The sequence below is a fragment of the Coffea arabica genome, chromosome 2e (genome assembly GCF_036785885.1).
Source record: "Coffea arabica cultivar ET-39 chromosome 2e, Coffea Arabica ET-39 HiFi, whole genome shotgun sequence".
NCBI lineage: Eukaryota > Viridiplantae > Streptophyta > Magnoliopsida > Gentianales > Rubiaceae > Coffea > Coffea arabica.
Window position 1 is genome coordinate 56388520 of NC_092313.1, and position 19807 is coordinate 56408326.

Genomic DNA, 19807 nt, shown 5'->3' on the forward strand with positions numbered 1-19807 from the left:
TTTTTTAAAGAAAGCCTCTGATGCTAAATATGACTTCTATTTCTCAATAAATGTCTTTTATATATTATTGCAATTGATTAAAAACACAAGGGCAAAATTGTCAACATATTTAAGCAGTTCATTTTCCTGCTTTTTTCAAAAGGAATATTTGTCACAATTTTGGATAGGAGTTTATTTGGATGATATATTTGAGATAATTACTGTAGCATTTTTTGTGATGTAATGTATATGAGATAAAAAGGTGATTGGAAAGATAAAAAGGTGATTGAAATTTGTGAAGTAAATTTTTTTATTTCAAATCTTCCTAATCCAAACACATTATTTTCATTGAAGAGGGTAAAGTGTCATTACCCCCTACATTCAAAAGGGTAAAATTTCATTAACCCAAAAAATAAAACTTTAAATAGTTTTTGGATAGGATTCATGTTTATTTGGGCATATCTGAGATAGGGGGTACAACAGAAGGGAATTGGGGATACAACAATAGGAGAGCCTAATCTAATTGGACTTCTTTAACCGTCAAAATGATTCCTCAGTCTCTTTGATTAAGGTTACGAATAGTTGTCAGTAATAGCCGTTGTAAACGATATAATAATTTTTAAATAAGACATAATTTTATTTAAACTATTTATAAAAGTTAATAATAGAGACGCAATTAATATATATGAGATTCATATGAATAGTAATAAAATATTACATATTATAAAAATGTATAAAAAATTTACATAAAATTATAAAACATTTAAAAAAATATTGCATTGTTCAAAAATTTACACCAACCATCCCTGGCCACTTCCTTTTTTTATTCCTCCCTCAATCTTGACATCTGTTCACAGATACTAACCGCTGTCAGCTTTTCTCACTGTGATGTGACTTTTTAGATTTGAATATCTCCCTCTCGGTTAGTGGGTTACTAGCCGGTGCCTTCTCTCTCTCCAATTAATTGTTCTCCAATTCAACGTGATGTGTTGTCATTTTTCCTGTCAATAGGAGAAGTTGTCTACCAGAGATGAACCTCATTTTGGCCCTAAGTTCGTTGCCCTCCGAGCCATGATTACACAGATGATTGAATTATTGTATGAAAAATATACAATTGAATAATTGTAGGAAAAATGATTGATTCAAAGCACACAATTGGCAGTCCAAGCTAAATTGTAATTTTTGTTCTATTTTGCCATGATACATTTGCGTGTGATTATATTACATCTATTTCACTTTGATAGTTTTATTTTTTTCATTCATCTGTATCAAATTTACTTTTCAATTGAAAATTTAGTTAACTTGTATCTTCTTTAAAATACTCTTATTTAATGTATTTTGTTATAACCTACCTTATTCATAAGTAGGTGACCTGAATGAAGTTATTCTTTTTATCTAACTAAACTAAGGCCCTGTTTAGCAAGTAAGTTTTTTGAATATTTATCTAAAATTTTACTGTAGCTTACTGTAGAAGTTTTTAAATTTTTTTTTGAAGTGTGTGTTTTTTTAATATTTTGAATTGTATAGTTTAAAAACTTTGAAAAGTTTTTTGAGATTACTGTACTTAAAGTTTTTAAAAAACTTGTACCAGACAAACTTGGCAAAAAATTGGCTGCCAAACAAGGCCTTAGTATTAAGTGTGGATAAATGATATATTACATTATTTTCTAAGTTATTCTTTTTTCGCCAAAGGTATTAATCACTTAATCCTAAATGAATTTGTTTAATTTGTGTGAAGTTCGAATTATTAAGTTTGGATAAATGATATATTACATTATTTTCTATTTTTATTATATTTTAATTTATTTTAGCTATAGTTTGGGATAAAACACTTTTATAGTGTTTTAATTTATTTCAGATCTGGTTTGAAATTATTTTATCAAAATTTTATTACTTGATTATGTAATTAGCCTTGTGTGAAGTTAGAAATGATGTTTCAGATCATTCAGATTGGCCTGCCAACTCATTAACTTGAATTTTTTGGATTCGGATCAGGTACCCTAACTCATTTCGAGTTGTTAGGTTGTGTTTGAGTCAGCGACCCGATTGCGACCTACCAACTATATACGTTGTTTTACAGCAATAACTTTACAAGGAAGATTAAAAATGGAGCTGTAAGTAAGATTTTTGTATATTGAATTATGGGTGGCCGGCAGTGTCCTGTACATTGGTTGTCCTGACCTTTATGTTGACTACTGCAATCCTATCATATTCCCAACCCAATCCTAATCCTGACTATTGGTATGTTATCATAATCCCCGCGACGTTAGAAATAATGTCCAAGTGTACATATAGACATAATTGAAAACAAAACAAATCCCAATTCAAATTACTGGAAAGTTGCACATGCATCTAATCAGTCGTACAAATGTCACCACTATCATGTCCATTGGCAGAATTTATCTAATTCTTCACAAGTTGAAGGGAAAATAGCCAATTTCATCCCTAAATTTTTCACTAGTATTGATTTAGTCCCTAATTTTTATTCCTAATCAATTTGATATATGAACTTATTTTGCAGTTTCAATTAAGAACTTCCGTGATGGCTTCGTCACCTAAAACTAATTTGACTCTTAATTGACAAACTAAACAAAGATATTTTAGAAACATCACTTATGGGGCTCTAATAAATCAAATAAATTGTATAAAAAATCACAAAATTAAGCTTTAAAAAAGTTTTACTTGGTATTTTTTACACAATTTAAAAGTTTTATTCAGTGATTTTTTATAAGATTTACTTGTTTTATTACAGTCTCGTGATAATACCTCTGTTTAATTAGTCAATTAGGAGTCAGATTAGTTTTAGGCCGTGGTGCCATCATGGAGGTTCTTAATTGGAACTACAAAATAAATTCAAATATCAAATTAGTCAGAAATAAAAGTTAGGAACTAAATCGGCACTCATAAAAAATTTAGGGACGAAATTGGCCATTTATCCAAGTTGAATCTATACCAGACACTTCCTTTTTCGAGTTCCACGTTTTTTCCATTGACAGACAACATGAGAATGACTGACTTGAAAATGAGAGTTCTGATAAATAATTTTGATCCACAGACCATCCATGGCTAAGCCCTTTATTGGTTCCTATATTTGCGTCTAGTTATTTCATTTGTTTGATTACAGACAGGCGGTGTGGTAGTGGCGGTGGTGCAGAGAATTTGGTAAGAAAATGGCAAACAATGGGCTCCAAGAAACACTGCTGAAGAAACAGTACCATGAGAACTGCCCTGGTTGTGTGGTGGATGAGATGAAGGAGAGGCAGGAAGGTGTGCCCATCAAGAAGCTTTTAACCATGGGGACCATTGTGCTATCTGCAGGTAACTGAAGTTTCTTTAAATTTTGCTCTTCTCTTGCTGGATTGAATGTGAACTAAGCAAATGTGATTACTGGAGTTTGGTTTTGGTTTGTTGGTCTGGTAGTTGGCCAGCTAGTCTTATTGGATATTGGGAGCGGGAGCAAATGTATGAAAATTGTTCAGGGTGAGACTAGTGATCTGATCTGCCCTGTTGCATTTAGGATTTAATTTTGGTTCATGAGTTCGAGAAGTGGAGAAATAGAACTAGAGAAAGCAATTTCAACTCATGAATCTGAGAGTTTTAATCAAAGATAATTCCTTCATCTCTCGTATTGACCCTCAAGTGGTTTAATATTTTGATTTCTCCCTTCTCTGGCTGCAATAATATAGTCTAGAAGATGTGTGTTTAGTTTCCCTGAATTCTTGTTATCGCAGAAAAGAAACGGAAACGAAAACTCTATCTTTACTATCACTTACTTTGAGCAAGCTTCCGTAGAACATGCTGAAATTGTAGAAGAGAGAAAGCTTGTTATTATTTAAAATTCTACTGTTCTTTTGAAACATCTCTGTGGCATATTGGATGACTCGTGCTTTTATATTAACTGGTATGTTTCCTATTAACTCATGCTTTTCTATTAACTGGCTATAAAATGTCAAGAAAAAGGTCCTAAGGGCCTTAATTTTTTCATCCAAGGATCTTTAGAGATTTTTAATAACTAGCAGATGAATCTTATAGACAATGGCTGGAAAGACATAATATTTGATCCTTTCAATTTGGCCCACTGAATTAAAGGCAGTCAATGGTATTGACTGAACAAAAATATCGCCGGGGCAGGATGAATGTGAGTGATTATTACAGCCAATGAATGACATTGACCCTTTCAAGAGAAAGGAAGCATTGTTTTCATATGGTTCTCTTTGTGCTTTGTGGGACCATGCATATCTGAATTTTTCAGGCAGGCATATACCAAATTTGTATTGATCTGGTGACATTTCTCTGTAGTGGGTAAAACAGAAGAGTGGACTGGTATTTTAATTGACCAGATGGAGATTCTGAATTCTGCATGGTAGTAAACATTTGTTCTTAGGTTGTGCTGTTGGACAGCTAAGAATGCTAATAAGAACGTCTCAATCCAATACAAGTGTCGAGAAATTGATTCCCATTGCAGATTCATGTGGATTCTGAAGGAAATCTACACTTTTAGGAATAACTTCTGCCTGAAATTAAGAGATCTTCTTCTTCATAGAGTTTGGTTTGGATGATATTAGTTCTGCCATTGGGAGTGTTAGACAGAAGCGGGTTATTTTCTCTATTTTATCCTGTAATGGTTTCTTATTACCTTAGGTATAAAGTGGGAACTACTTTCATTTAATTCAGTTATATTGCAATAACTTTTCTTTGTACGTTATGGGTTATTTTTGAAAAGATCCAACAAAAAAGGTATAAAAGATGAACAGCTGGCATGTTTTTGCCTGAACATATGAACAAGCAAAATGTGGTTCGCTACCTCACATGGAAGCAGAAACTGAGATTAGATGATAGTGAACAAAAAGAAGAACTGAATTGTTCTGTCATATCTTTTGTTCCAGACTCTGTACAACATTTATACAAATGGAATTTGACTTTTGTCAATTCCATGAAATCTGTAATTTCCTAAAAATTAGGAGCTAATTTATTCTATCCTAAAATACATTAGGAGTAAATTATTCTATCCTAAAATAGAGCAGAAATCATGGGATATAGCAGAAATCATGGGATATACATAGAAAAAGATATTCTAGATCTCAACACTCCCCCTCAAGATGGTGAATAGATATTTTCCATTCCCATCTTGCATGTAATGTCTTCAAAGTTGGAAGTTGGCATTCCCTTAGTTAAGACATCTGCCAATTGATTATTTGATGCTACATATGGAGTGCAAATCATGCCACTGTCCAGCTTTTCTTTAATAAAATGTCTATCAACTTCGATGTGCTTTGTGCGATCATGTTGCACTGGATTGTGTGCAATGTTGATGGCAGACTTGTTGTCGCAATAGAGTTTCATAGGTCCTTCCCACTTGATTTTAAGATCATCAAGTATTATTTTGAGCCATAGCAATTCACAAACTCCATGAGCCATAGCTCTAAACTCTGCTTCCGCACTTGATCTTGCAACAACCGATTGCTTCTTACTCCGCCATGTCACTAGGTTCCCACCAAGAAATGTACAATATCTTGAAGTTGATCTACGATCTACAACAGAACCTGCATAATCAGCATCAGTATATGCCTCTATGAGCAATCCTTCATTTTTCTTGAACAAAATTCCTCTACCTGGTGTCCCTTTGAGGTAGGATAGAATTCTATTGACAGCCTGCAAGTGTTTCTCTCTTGGATCATGCATAAATTGGCTTACTACACTTACAGCAAATGCTATGTCCGGCCTTGTATGGGACAAGTATATCAGTTTCCCAACCAACCGCTGATATCTTCCCTTATCTACTGTGCTATCATCCTTCTCTTCATTCAATCTCAAGTTAGGCTCAATGGGTGTACTTGCTGCCTTGCATCCAAGATTGCCTGTTTCTTTAAGCAAGTCTAAGACATACTTTTGTTGGGAAACAAAGATGCCTTTACTTGAGTATGCCACCTCAATGCCTAAAAAATACTTCAGCCTCCCTAGTTCTTTAATTTCAAACTCCTTTGCTAAGCACTTTTTGAGTGTTTCTCTTTCAATTGGATCATCCCCGGTAATGATGATGTCATCTACATATACAAGTAGAGCTGTAACACCTCCTTTTGAATATTTTATGAACAAAGTATGATCTCCTTGACTTTGTTTGTATTGCATTGCTAGCATCACTTTAGTAAATCTTCCGAACCAAGCCCTTGGCGATTGTTTTAATCCATATAATGCTTTCTTTAACCTGCACACTTTCTTTTTAAAAAACATTTCATTGAAACCCGGTGGGGGTTCCATGTACACCTCTTCTTCTAAATCCCCATGTAAGAATGCATTCTTAACATCAAATTGCTGTAAACACCAACCAAAGTTAGCGGCTAAAGACAAAAGAACACGCACAGTATTCATTTTTGCAACGGGTGCAAAGGTCTCTTGGTAATCTATCCCATATGTCTGTGTATATCCTTTTGCAACCAACCGAGCTTTATGCCTTTCTAATGAACCATCAGCTCTATATTTCAAAGTAAACACCCATTTACACCCCACTGTTTTCTTTCCTTTGGGCAGGTTTACAATTTCCCAAGTCTTATTTCTCTCTAGGGCATTCATTTCCTCTTTCATAGCATGTAACCAGTTCTTATTTCTAAGTGCCTCTTGTAGTGTTTGTGGGATTGAAATGGAGTTGATGGTGGTAAGGAAAGTTTTATGTTGTGGAGAGAGTCTATGGAAAGACACGAAATTTGAGATTGGGTGCTTAGTGCATTCTCGTGTTCCTTTTCGAACAGCAATAGGCAGGTCTAAATCAATAAATTCACAAGGAGCAGAGTCAGATTGAACACACAAAGGAACAGAATTTTCAGTACCTGATTGTGGTTCAGATTCTTGGATTTGCACAGGTTCAGAAATATGAACTTTCTTCCTTGAGTAGACCTTGAGTGGTGTAGTTGGATTTAAACCAGATTTTCCCTCAGCTGCAAGATCAGGTTCAATTTCTTTACTGGCATGTTCAACTTCAAATTCAGGTTCAGGTTCACTGCTAGTATGTTCTCCTTTAGAATTTGGTGTATGGTCAGGCTTGAAAGACTTTAAGTTTAGTGTAGGACTTTGAAGATCAAGGAGAAATTCCTTATCTTCCCAAGAACTCTCCCCCTGGGGATGAGGATTGTTACTTTGAGAATAAGGTTCATTTTCAACAAATGTGACATCCATGGAGGTAAAAAATTTTTTTGAAGGAGGATGATAACACTTATATCCTTTCTTTGTGTTTGAGTATCCCACAAAAATACATTTTAAAGCTCTTGGATCAAGTTTCCCTCTTTGGTGTGCATGAACATGTACAAAAGCAATACAACCAAACACTTTTGGTGACAATGTGCAAGAGACATTAAAATCAGGGTAAAAAACAGAAAGAGCAGCAATGGGACTTTGATTATTTAGTACTTTTGAAGGTACTCTATTTATCAAATGTGCAGCAGTTAAAACAGCCTCCCCCCAAAAAGTTTTTGGAACTTTATGTTGAAACAAAATTGCTCGAGTCACATTGAGTAAATGTCTATTTTTTCGTTCAGCAATCCCATTTTGTTGGGGTGTATCTACACAAGATGACTCATGTATTATACCCTCTTTTTGGAAAAAAGATGAGAGAATTTGATTAAAATAGTCTCTTGCATTATCAGATCTTACTCTTTTAATCAGACTTCCAAATTGTGTACAAATCATTTTATGAAACATTGGAAAAATACTGCTTACTTCTGATTTTTCTTTCATAAGAAATAACCAAGTAGTTCTAGTACAATCATCAATGAATGTGACAAACCATTTTGCTCCAGAAATACTAGAAATTCTACAAGGCCCCCAAATATCAGTATGTATCAAAGAGAAAGGTCTCGTAGATCTTGTATTACTCAATGAAAATGATAGTCTATGATGTTTAGCAATTTCACATGTATCACAATGAAAACTACTAACATCTTCATTCTTGAAAAGTGAAGGAAACATGCTTTTAAGTAGAATAAAAGATGGATGACCAAGACGGAAATGATGAAGCCAAATTTCAGATTTATTATTTGAGGAGCAGGTGAGGGATAACTGATTTTTGTTCTTCTTGTTGCCACTCATCTCCTCAAGGTAATAAAGCCCATCATTCACCTTAGCAAGTCCAATCGTCCTCCCCGTAACCAAATCCTGAAAAACACAGTGAGTAGTATAGAAAATTACTCTACAGTTCAGATCTTTGGTAATTTGATGGATGGATATGAGATTGGAGGACAATTTTGGGACATGCAACACATTATTTAGGGACAAAGAATTTGATAGATTTACTGTCCCTTGGCCTGCAACAGTTATAGGAGATCCATCCGCAACAGTAATTTTTCTATTTCCAGGACATGGGTTGTATGTTCTAAATCTGATTGGGCTGTGAGTCATATGATCAGTAGCTCCTGAGTCGATGACCCAAGAGCCTAGAGAAGACATGCTTGAGGCACTTAAAGCATAAGAGTTAAGGTACTTACCTGATTGAGCCAATGAACACGTACTAGAGGACTTTTCAAGGGAATTTAGGAGGTTTCTTAGCTTTTCGATTTCTTCTTTCTTGAATTCTCCCATACCAGCCTGGTTGGATTTTTCTTGTGTTTGGTCTTCTCCAGCAGTTAAGTGGGCTTTTCGCCCTTTGAATCCTCCTTTACGACTAAGGACTTGTTCCTTCCCATGGAGTTTGAAGCAATCATCTCGCGTATGGCTTGATTTTTTGCAGTACGTGCACCAAATTGTGTCTTTATTTGACTTTGTAGAAATCATTGCAGAGCCTTCTAATGTTTTAGGCTCTAACATGACTTCTCGCCTGTTCTCTTCAGCTCGAATCAATGATATTGTCTCATTCAGAGATGATAATCTTTCCTTCCCCAATATCTGGATTCTGACCTGATCAAATTCCACATTCAGACCTGCAAGGAAGTCATAAACTCTATCCTTTTCGATAAAGCTTTTCAAGGTGGCTGCATCTTCACTACACACCATCTGAACACACCGATATTGGTCCAGTTCCTGCCATAGATTTTGCAGAAGGTTGGCATATTGAGTAACAAAAAGGTTGCCCTGTTTAGTGGCTGAGATCTTTGTTTTGATCTCATAGATTAGGGCAGCATCTCCTGCCTTTGAATAGGTCTGTCGAATAGTAGTCCATATATCTTGAGCTGTTGGTAGGAACATGCAAGTATCGCTTATTTCAGGTAACATGGAATTCCACAGCCATGACATGACCATAGAATCCTCTTCATCCCAAGCAGCGAATTTAGGATCTCCCTTTTTCGGTCCAGTTCCAAGCAAGTGGCTGATTTTGCCCTTTCCTTTGAGAAATGTTTGAACAAATTGTGACCACTTCAAATAGTTTTTCCCGTTGAGCCTGTAGGCTGCCTGGATACTCTGCAAATCCCCTGTTTGTGGAATATTTGAGGTCTCCTCTGATTTGGTATTGGAGTGGATTTCTGATGTTTCAGTTTCAGACATGGTGGAGGTTTCAAAGAAAAATTGGCAATGAAGGCCTAATGGAAAAAATCAGCAATGAAGGCTGGAAATTGCACTTGGCAATAAGACTTGAAAAAAAGGAAAGTTCTCAGCAATGAAGGCTGACAAGAAGAGGTCCCAAGAGCAAAAGCTCTGATACCATGAACAAAAAGAAGAACTGAATTGTTCTGTCATATCTTTTGTTCCAGACTCTGTACAACATTTATACAAATGGAATTTGACTTTTGTCAATTCCATGAAATCTGTAATTTCCTAAAAATTAGGAGCTAATTTATTCTATCCTAAAATACATTAGGAGTAAATTATTCTATCCTAAAATAGAGCAGAAATCATGGGATATAGCAGAAATCATGGGATATACATAGAAAAAGATATTCTAGATCTCAACAGATAGAACTGAACTATCAAGTCAAGTGACTTGGTTTGACTAAGCACAAATATCAAGAGGTTGAACTCTATATGAGATTGAAGGGAAATTTAAACCATGTGAGTTCACCACATTAGTTTATTCAAATTGGAGGAACAGAGAAAGATGTGTTGCTACTGCCAATTTTCATGCATTCAGTATTTAAACGAAATATTTATTTAAAGTTCAGACTCTGGTTTATGACTACTGTTTTTGGTCACACCAAATTTTATAAGAGATTGAATTTGAACAGAGGAAATGAGACATAATAGTTTACAGCAAATAGTTTGTGTGTACATCATGTCTTTTCTTGGTTGCAACAATATTCTTTACTTACTCCCGTTTGGGGACATATTTTTTATCCTAGATGAGTAAATGGTTCATCTGGGATTTGTGACACAAACAAATACCTCTGGATATCTCTATATTATTGCCTCTTATTGCTTAGTTTTCCTTTTTCAAGTTAAATGTTTGGCATTTTTACAAAACCTTTATGTGTATAGCTTCGTAGTTATTTACAAATGTTTTTAGCACTTACATGAGGATTGGTTATTGTTTTATTGACAATTTCAGTTTTATTGCAAGGTCGTGCTCTGACATCTTTTTCTCTGTCTTTGGTTGCTTCCTCAGCACTACCAATTGCATCTCTTTATCCATTTCTTTATTTTATGGTAAGTATATTTGAGCCAAATTTGGTTGCACTGAACTTCTGTTCAATTTCTGTATATGCCCTTCTATTTAATTGTCCTGAGTAGCTTAGTTTAAGAGTCTTTTGATTTACTTCTTATAAGGATTTGGCATGGGATTCCTTACTGTTTCATGTCAGATATCTTGTTAGTCTTTCAAACTTTCAGTGTTGAAATACCGATATTTTACTATTTCTGCCTCTGGAGAAATAAATTCATTTTCTCCTTTAGATCTCCTGACCTATAAAATAAGCTTATTCTTTTAGAATTCTAATAGACCTACAAGAAGCTAGTGGTTTCAGGCTGGTGGCCTTTACTACAAAAACATGATCTGGAGATAACTAGACTTGAAAAACTATTTGCATCTACCTTCTTTTCCCTTACCAAATGGCAGATCTGCTTTACTGAAATTTCATTTTAAAACTTGACCTGTAAGAAATTGGCCAGTCATTGTAGTGTAAAAAGACACATATGTTGGCAATGCTTTGCATTTTTTACTTTTCCACAAATTTTGCAGTCTATGGAAGGAATTATCGAATCTGAACCAAATTATAATGTTTACTTGGAAACAGATACCATGTTGTTAGACACTGGGAGTCTGCACTCACTTTTGTGTCCCTTTAGCATTGATTTTGCTATAAAAACATGGAACTCTGAACATAGAAACTTTTATCTGCTTTTGCAATTCAGACTAAAATGGGATTACATGACATTACTTTGTAATTGATTTTATATATGAATCCCACAGATTATTGGATATGGAACTTGTTTAATATAGGCTTTTGACTGTTAGAAATTAATCCCTTACTGATTCTACAGCTCACGCATTTATCTTTCATGAAGAAATTTCTTCTACTTCTTATTTTCCCTAATGTCATGGATGCATCTGTATTTTTACTCTCGAAAAGAGATTTCAGTTACAGATGTTTCAGTCTTTAATTTTACAATGTAACTTGCAGATAAGAGATTTCCATATTGCAAAGAGGGAGGAAGATATCAATTTTTATGCAGGCTATGTTGGTGAGTTTATTTCCCTCTACTTCAGTGATATTTTTCCACCAAGTATTGCATACTTGTCCTTGATAAATAGTCATACGTTGCCTATAATCATGAAGGTGCCTCATATATGCTTGGAAGAACTCTGACTTCCATATTTTGGGGAGTAGTGGCTGATCGATATGGTCGAAAACCTGTCATATTCACAGGGGTTATCGCTATGTATGTCCACTTAATCTGTTTCAAATTAAGTTTTCTATTCTAACTGTGAATAGTTCAATAAGCCTTGGTAAATCTTGGTTTCAGATTTGTTTTCAATACTCTATTCGGTCTTAGTTTGAACTTCTGGATGGCAATTGGTACAAGGTTTCTGCTTGGTGCATTGAACGGTTTACTCGGACCAATGAAGGTATTACAAAATTCATGGGGTCCTTTACTCTTGGAAGTTCACAGCTGAACAATGAAGCCGTTATCCTAAGTTTATATGGATGCAACTGTCTTTCTTCTCCTGTTCCCTGCATTTGCATTTACATAAAATCTAAAGACAGCAATGACTGATATGCTGCAATTTCCAGGCATATGCAAGTGAGATTTGCCATCACAAGTATCAAGCTGTGGCACTCTCCTCTGTAAGCACCTCGGATCACTGTATACTTCAGATTTATTACTAGCTACCTAACTAGCAAAATTTGTATTATGCGATATGTCAGTTTACTAACATAATTATGGTGTGAGCTATCATTGACAAGATAGTTATCTATCGAGTAATATAACTTTGTCAAAACAACATATGTAGAACTAAAAAATGCACTATTTGAAAGTCAAATACAATATACTGGAAGCAAAATAGCAATTAAACGATGACTTTGGACTGAAAGGCTGGAACTTCAGACAGGGTGAGTCTTGACCTGCCCAACTGTATCTTTGAACCATACTGGGATGTTCGATTGAGCCACACCAATGGTCTAGCCTTCATGTTTAAACTAGAATATGCTAAAATACTGACAATATATATATATATATATATATATATATATATATATATTTTGCAGATCAGTGCATCGTGGGCCATAGGTTTGATCACTGGCCCAGCTTTGGGAGGTTTTCTTGCACAGGTACTCTAATTTGTTGTTTATGAACCCCCATTTACTTTTCTGCTGCTAATTTATCCCTTATCATATGCATATTAACTATTGGAAGCAGCCTTGACTCAAATACTACTGAAGATTTGGAGACACGTATTGACCAAATCCCCATTGCTAAAGTATCAAGTTTTGCTGCCACTGATTTTTTATTCTTTGAATTTCTTTCATCAAGAAAAGTTTCTTGCTTTTATTCTCGTTTCTTGATTTGTAGAGCAGTACTGTATGAAAACCGGGTTGGGATTTAGTTTGACATAAGTAACTACAGTACAAGATTGGACTTAGTTTAGTGAACATTCACGCATAATGAGCTAAATGCCTACAACTAGAGCTTCCACATTCTATATGTGCAAAAAACTTTCAAATTCTTGAACTTGTGAAGCATGTATAAGTAGAGACTGGTTTATTTTGCCCCACATCTTTTCAGTGTCATTAATGTGTTCTAATTTTTATTTCATGTGCCAAGCCCGCAGAAAAATATCCTGCCACATTTTCTCCAAATTCTATCTTTGGCAGGTAAAAAATGCTCTGGTTCTGTATTAATATTTTCATAATGTTTTTGGGCTAATACTTTCTTATCCATAATGCTCCAAATATTATTTTTCAGATTTCCATACTTCCTGCCGTGCCTTTGCATATCGCTCTTTGCATTAATTGGGGCAATTTGTTGTTTTTGGCTACCGGTAAGTCTCCAGTATATACGTTGAATTCCAATTAGATTTTCTGTCATCCATATTGTTGATCATTTTGAGACGTGTCTTTATTTGGAACACTATTTTGCCATCACATCGCAGAGCTGATAATTATTTTTCAATATAATTCTTAGCTCTCTCCTACTTGTTGCAGCAGTTTACTCTAGAAAATTTAGTTATTGATATTGCTGAGCCCTTTTTAATGCTTCGCCCTCTAGTGAAAGCACTAAGAATCGTCTTTGCATTAGTCTACATTCCTGCTTGATTTTTTGAATGACCTAAAATCTGCATCCTTTAATCACTATAACTTGTTGTGGTATATTGCCACATGTGAACCCTCAACACTTCATAAACAAAAATTAGCCGCATGGACATACTGATCTTGCATGAAATAATTTAGTCACCATTTCTAACAACTTCTTTTGGAAAAAAATGACAATTAAAGTCAATGTCTCACAGGTTCTAGGATATTGCACTCGAATTTGAAACAACCTTTGTGTACCATTTAATACAAACTTAATACTCTGCAGTTGACTTTTGATCTTGAGGAACAGCCCAATCTGCATACCATTTGATTTGTGTATAAGTATGGCTCCGATACAACATAACTATACCTAGCTATCAGTACATGGAACTACATCCCACTGGAAAGGAGATATCTAGTCTACTCATAGAGTGATAATTGAGCTTTCCAACTTTTCTTACATACCTAGTTTGTTAACAATGCCTAAAGAGAGAGTTTAATGTTGAATTATCTTATAATTATCACCTGTGGTTATCCTATGATCTACTAAAACAACTATTCAACTTTGTCTGGAACTTGTTGGAAACATACTGAGTGGTTCACTCAGCATCTCTTGAGCCCAAACTTATGCAGAATTGCTGATAAAATGAATAAAGCAAGCTCTGGGAGACTGCTTTAGTCAACTCACCAGCTTGGAATCCTCCCCCTGAGCATCAACATAGGAGGTCACTTCATGTAAACCTCCTCATCATTTTATGTAAACCTCCTCATCTTGTCACTTTTGTGACAAGATGGACTTCTAACGTATCAAAGGAATTATTAGGATGTGCTTTTCCTGTATATACCCATCACAACCAACAATAGCTTTAATTAAGGAATACCAATAATGCAACATCTTCTTCCATAGCTTTTGTCCAACCAGGATGGAATATATTTTCAGCAATGGAATTGAATGAGTTTCAAGTTAGACAACAAAAATACGATTGAAAAGAAATAAAGGAACATAAGCTACTAAGTTAGCAATGGGATACAAAGGGAAGACCTCCTATGTTTCTGTTAAGCAACAGGAAGATCTAAATCAGATGGAGGTGTAACTGTCTGATTTGATGTCAATAAGGCAACTGATAAATCAGTGTCAGAGCTCCATGCAATAGAACAAGTTGCTCATTTTTCCTCCTAGTAACTCCATTTTGGTGTCCAATGGATGGACAAGAATGTTCGACTTGGCCATGAAAGAATTGAATGGGCTGAAAAAGGATTCTTCTGCATTATCATGATGATGGATGAAGACGAGTAGGTTGAATTTGTTCCCATTGCAGAATAGAAATGAACAAAACACAAAATGCAAATTACAATATTATTTCATAAGATAAAAATAAGAAACTCTAGAAAAGTCATCAACAATTATTACAAAGTATTTGGAACCAAATTTGAAGTGACAGAGTTCCACTGCTAACTTTGAAATAAACTAACATTAGTGGTGCAGCCTGCAGGTGCTTATTTCTTCAGTCTTGGAGCAAATGAAAGACAACAAAGCTTTGTGTAATTTGAGATGACTCATTTAAAAGAAGACACAGATCAGGGAATAGTTTCTTTAAATTTTGCAAGAATGGATGACCCAAGTGACAGGGGACTTCAAGTGGAGAAACACCAGGGAGATATGCAACTGAATAATTGAACAGAGTAGTAGAGACGTAGCTTGTGCCTTCTACTAGTGATCCTATTTGTTCCCAGATGTTAACTTTCCACAGGAGTTATTTCCTAAACACTAATTGATTTGTGAGTTTACTAACAGAGACAAGATTAAGCGAAATCAGGAATATTGAGAACATATGAGAGCGAAAATGAGTTGGAGTACCTGCCATGTGATGTAGAAAGATGTCATCAAATTATCTAATTGAGGAAATGAAGCACTGGGAAGAGATGTGCCAAAGAACAGAAAAGAGGTCTGCCAATTATATCAAAAGAATAATGATGAACATGATTCCTTAAATATAATGAGAATTTGACAACTGCAGCCAACTCCACCGTTGACCAATTTTACTTTTAGTACCATGAAAATCATGATTATGGCATAACTCTGAGTGCGCATATCAAGCATGATATCTACATAGAAGGTGAGTAATTGAGACACCCAATGAGAAGTGCCATGCACTAGTAGTGTCATGCGACCACCAATACAGGATGAGCAATGCCAATGAGCACTAATGTGGACCATGCTGCAATGAACAGTGCCACGTAAATAATGCTGATGAACAGTTAATATTTATATATTTTTAACGTAACAATCTTTTCTAAATTTTTGATGTACTATGCAAAAACTTCCTCTTGTGCATCCTATGCCTACGATAACATGTAGATCCTCCAGTTCTCTTTTGCTTTCGCATCCTTTCCCTCCTGGTCATGAAAATTGTAGTATTCTGTTGTTATTTGTTAACTTAGTCGTGCACTTAGGGGATGCATTGTTGGGATTAATGGTAAATCGTATGACTGCAGGAGACGTTGCATATGCACCCTTGTAATAGTTCACCTTCTGAATCATATGATGCTTTGGAGGCTGCACTACCAAAATTCAACTGGAAAACAGAAACAAAAGATGGAAGAGAAACTGCTTCTGCAAAAAGTCTCTTGAAGAATTGGCCATTAATGTCATCCATAATAGTATATTGCATTTTCTCCCTTCATGATATGGCTTATTCAGAGGTATAGTTGATATCTGTCTTCTCATCATTTTAATCATTTAAACATTGTTTCTTCCAGCATTTTAGTATCAGTTTACACAGAGATGAAGGTAGGAATTTCTGTAGGTTCTTTCAGTCTCTTATTTGATATTTTTGTTGCTGAAACTTTGATCATCTGGCAAGTTATTTTTTAGTCATTGTTTTATTCCGGGACTTTGTTTCTTTTGTTGCTGCTCTTGTCCAGTTAAGCATGCACATTATATTACAATTGTTATTTCCACAGATATGTTCATTATGGGCAGAAAGCCCCAGGAAGTTTGGAGGTTTAAGTTATTCAACTCAAAGTGTTGGTGAAATTCTAACAATTACAGGTAGGTTTGATTATCAATATTTTCTGACCTCTACCACAAAGAGGTTTTGTTTTATTAATGTCTGTTATTACATGTTTTCTCTTTCCTCCTTTCTGGTACAGCTGATTGTTGTAGAACAAAGGATGTATTTTATCAGTTTTTCTTCTATGATTAAAATTATCATCTATCGTGGAACTTTTCTTTCTATGTAGCTCCATGTGTGGTTTGCTGTCAGAAATAGATATTAACTAAGTTAAACAAATGGTTTTATCAATGACGCTCATATTTATCAATTCAACAAGCGAGATGGAAACTCAATGTGTACTGTAGATATAATAAGCATCTCAATATATGATGTCATATCAGTGTTCCACCTTTTGTCATTATAGCCAGTTTTGTGAAATCCAGTAAATTAGAAACAGAGTTGATGTATTGTTAAATTTAGGGCATTACTCTTTGCTGACTGAGAAAAAAAAAAAAATCATTTTTTGGCAATATTTTGGTGTCATGTGTTGGGGCTTATTAAATGTGGTTTTCAAGGTGGTTTCTTCTGTTTTCCAAAAGCAATAATCTTTTTGGGAAATACTTAAATAAATCTATAAGAAGCAATTTTTTTGCAGTATATCTCTCAGTTTGAGAGTAATCTAAGATAAGATGCTTCTTGGAAATACTGAAATAAAAATTTGTCATTATTGGACTTGTAATATCTGTTATATTACCTCCTTTAGCACAGTAGATGGCTGTGCACATATGATCCTGCCATTATATTTTTTCTGAAGCAGATATGGCCTACATAGACCTACTTCTTGAATCTTTTCTAAACCTACTTCTAGTTGCGCTTTTATTTCTAACTGGAAGCTGTAGAAATTGTTTTTACTTCCCTGTTTCAACAGTTATTGCTGACTACTTAATGAAGGCAAATATTATAGCTAGTGAATCTCAGTGTTGCAAATTATCTATGTGATCTTCCACTTAGCTTTCTGTTTTTTTTCTTTTGTCTTTTGTTTCTTGGTTCTATGTAAAATCATGTCGAGTCATGAAGTTGTTTTCGTGCTGGCGTGATCTTCTTGTACAAATGATATGATCCATGTCCATGAACTATTTTCTCTAGCAGCATAATTGTCTCTTCTCTTGAAGTTTTAACTGATGTATGTGTTACCATTTTTTATATCCTCTGAACTACTGGTTGGAACCTTAATCAAATGCGTTTCACATTGAGCATTTTGTTAGTGTCTTTAATCACAAGAAATACTTTAAAATGTTGGTTGTTTGGTTAGATTTTCTTTTGGTTTTTCATTTTCTCTTCATGTCTTTCATGAGGCGAGTGGTTTTGGAGAATCATTTAGGTGTGCTTAAAAAGACCAAATGGTATAGGTAAATTTCTGATTAAGCTCAAACTAATGAGAATGTAATGGTCTTATTTTGCTTTGCATATGCTTTTTCTTCTTTTTATTTCTTTTTTGTGGTGGGATACTTCAGCGTCATACTTAAAACAACTATTCCAAATTTTCAGGATGTGGACTTTTAGTTTTCCAACTATTTTTGTATCCATTTGTGGAGAAGATGCTCGGCCCAATTAACATTGCTCGAATTTCAGGAGTAAGCACTAAAATGCATATTGATTATAATCACATTGATTTAAAATAAGGTTTCAATAAAATTTAGCTAATGGCATCTAATAATACATGGAACCTTCCGTTTGTAGATATTGTCAATACCTCTGCTGACAAGCTACCCCTATATAGCGATGCTATCTGGAATTGCCCTTGCAGTTGTCCTCAATTGTGCAATACTGTTGAAAAGCGTCTTATCTGTAAGTTCTTTTCTTATTTCAACAATTCATAAGTGGTCTTTGGCTATTGAATTCTGTCAGTAATTATACAATAAATTCCAGAATATGTTGGTGTTAACATAAAATAAATCCATATGCAACACAAAGAAGAGCTTTCTCAACTTGCTTGATTTGTTTCTTCCACTTCTTAGGTGACTCAGTAACAATGAAAAAATTTTAGACAATTATGATTTGAAGTAATACCTTAGGAAATGGTTGTTACTGTCTTAACAACTTCTACTTTAATGTCCTATTTCCTGACGCTAAATTCAATTGTTTCCATCAGATTGCATGTTGCTTATAGCTGAGATGGACATTGAATTTTATTATGTTAAAAAGACCTGATTTCCTGTACTCGATGCTCTTTTTTCCTTAACTAAAGTTAAAGGATTTTACATGAAGGGACATGCTATTGGTTAATCTCCACAGTAGATTGGAGTTGAAAGTATCTTTCTAGAATTGGTCTTAAATATGATTAAAAGTATGGTGATTTGATCTCTAACTCATTTTTATTTTCCTTCTTCGGCTTCAGTTTCCCATATAAATAACCTCTATCACCATTTCTTATGTAATATAGATGTTAGATTGATTCCAGACCTAAGTATTTTATTGATCATATAGGAGCAGATTGATAAGGCCTTTAGTTAAGCTTCCACTGGCTTGAGCTTTCTCAGTGGGAACTTTTAGAGCTTGTTTGGGAAAAACACTATACAGATTATACATTCAATGTCCAGTTTCCCTTTAGCAGAAGCTAACATTTAATCAATGTTATTCATAGTATTGACAGAGTGGAAAAGGTTTCCACATCCTTTGAGCTGTGTGTACGTGTTTGGTACCTTTATGAGGTAAACCATGTATTCATCTGCTTGACAATTGAAAACTAAAAAGGGGGAGAAAACATTCTTCTTCATTGTCCCTTTAGACTACACAATGTACAAATATATATACACAAGTGTAACCTAATTTAGATCCTAGAATCATGCAAATCTAAATCACTCTATAACCTAATCAAATCTTCTAATAGCTGATACTATAATAAAGCAAATCAAATAAAATCAAATCTAATCTTTCCTAATATTTACAATATCAAATCAAATCATATATTTATGATTTCTACAATATCGGATCACATATGTTCAACACTTCCCCTCAAGATGGAGCATAGATGTTAAACATGTCCATCTTGCCACAAATATAATCAATTCTCGGACCATTTAGAGGGTTAGTGAAAATATCAGCTAACTGCTCTCCAGTTCTCACATGACTGGTTGAGATCAGGTTTTGCTGAATTTTTTTCACGAATAAAGTGGCAAT

General features: G+C 34.7%; 1 protein-coding gene across 5 annotated transcripts in view; it reads left to right on the plus strand.

The window, feature by feature from the left end:
• Window positions 1-2847: 2847 nt before the first annotated feature.
• The window catches only part of LOC113732579 (protein ZINC INDUCED FACILITATOR-LIKE 1-like), a 30898-nt gene continuing 13938 nt past the window's right edge, over window positions 2848-19807 (plus strand). The window contains exons 1-13 of one of the 5 annotated variants that reach the window (XM_027258459.2): window positions 2848-3297; window positions 10457-10542; window positions 11517-11577; window positions 11673-11775; window positions 11860-11962; window positions 12129-12182; window positions 12606-12668; window positions 13162-13211; window positions 13303-13378; window positions 16128-16334; window positions 16596-16683; window positions 18176-18261; window positions 18368-18475. In XM_027258459.2, the coding sequence (XP_027114260.1) occupies window positions 3150-3297; window positions 10457-10542; window positions 11517-11577; window positions 11673-11775; window positions 11860-11962; window positions 12129-12182; window positions 12606-12668; window positions 13162-13211; window positions 13303-13378; window positions 16128-16334; window positions 16596-16683; window positions 18176-18261; window positions 18368-18475 (1233 nt within the window). In that variant the 5' untranslated portion in view covers window positions 2848-3149. The remainder of the gene's footprint in view (window positions 3298-10456; window positions 10543-11516; window positions 11578-11672; window positions 11776-11859; window positions 11963-12128; window positions 12183-12605; window positions 12669-13161; window positions 13212-13302; window positions 13379-16127; window positions 16335-16595; window positions 16684-18175; window positions 18262-18367; window positions 18476-19807) is intronic. The other 4 variants (XM_072080597.1, XM_027258456.2, XM_027258458.2 and 1 more) reach the window with 4 other exon arrangements.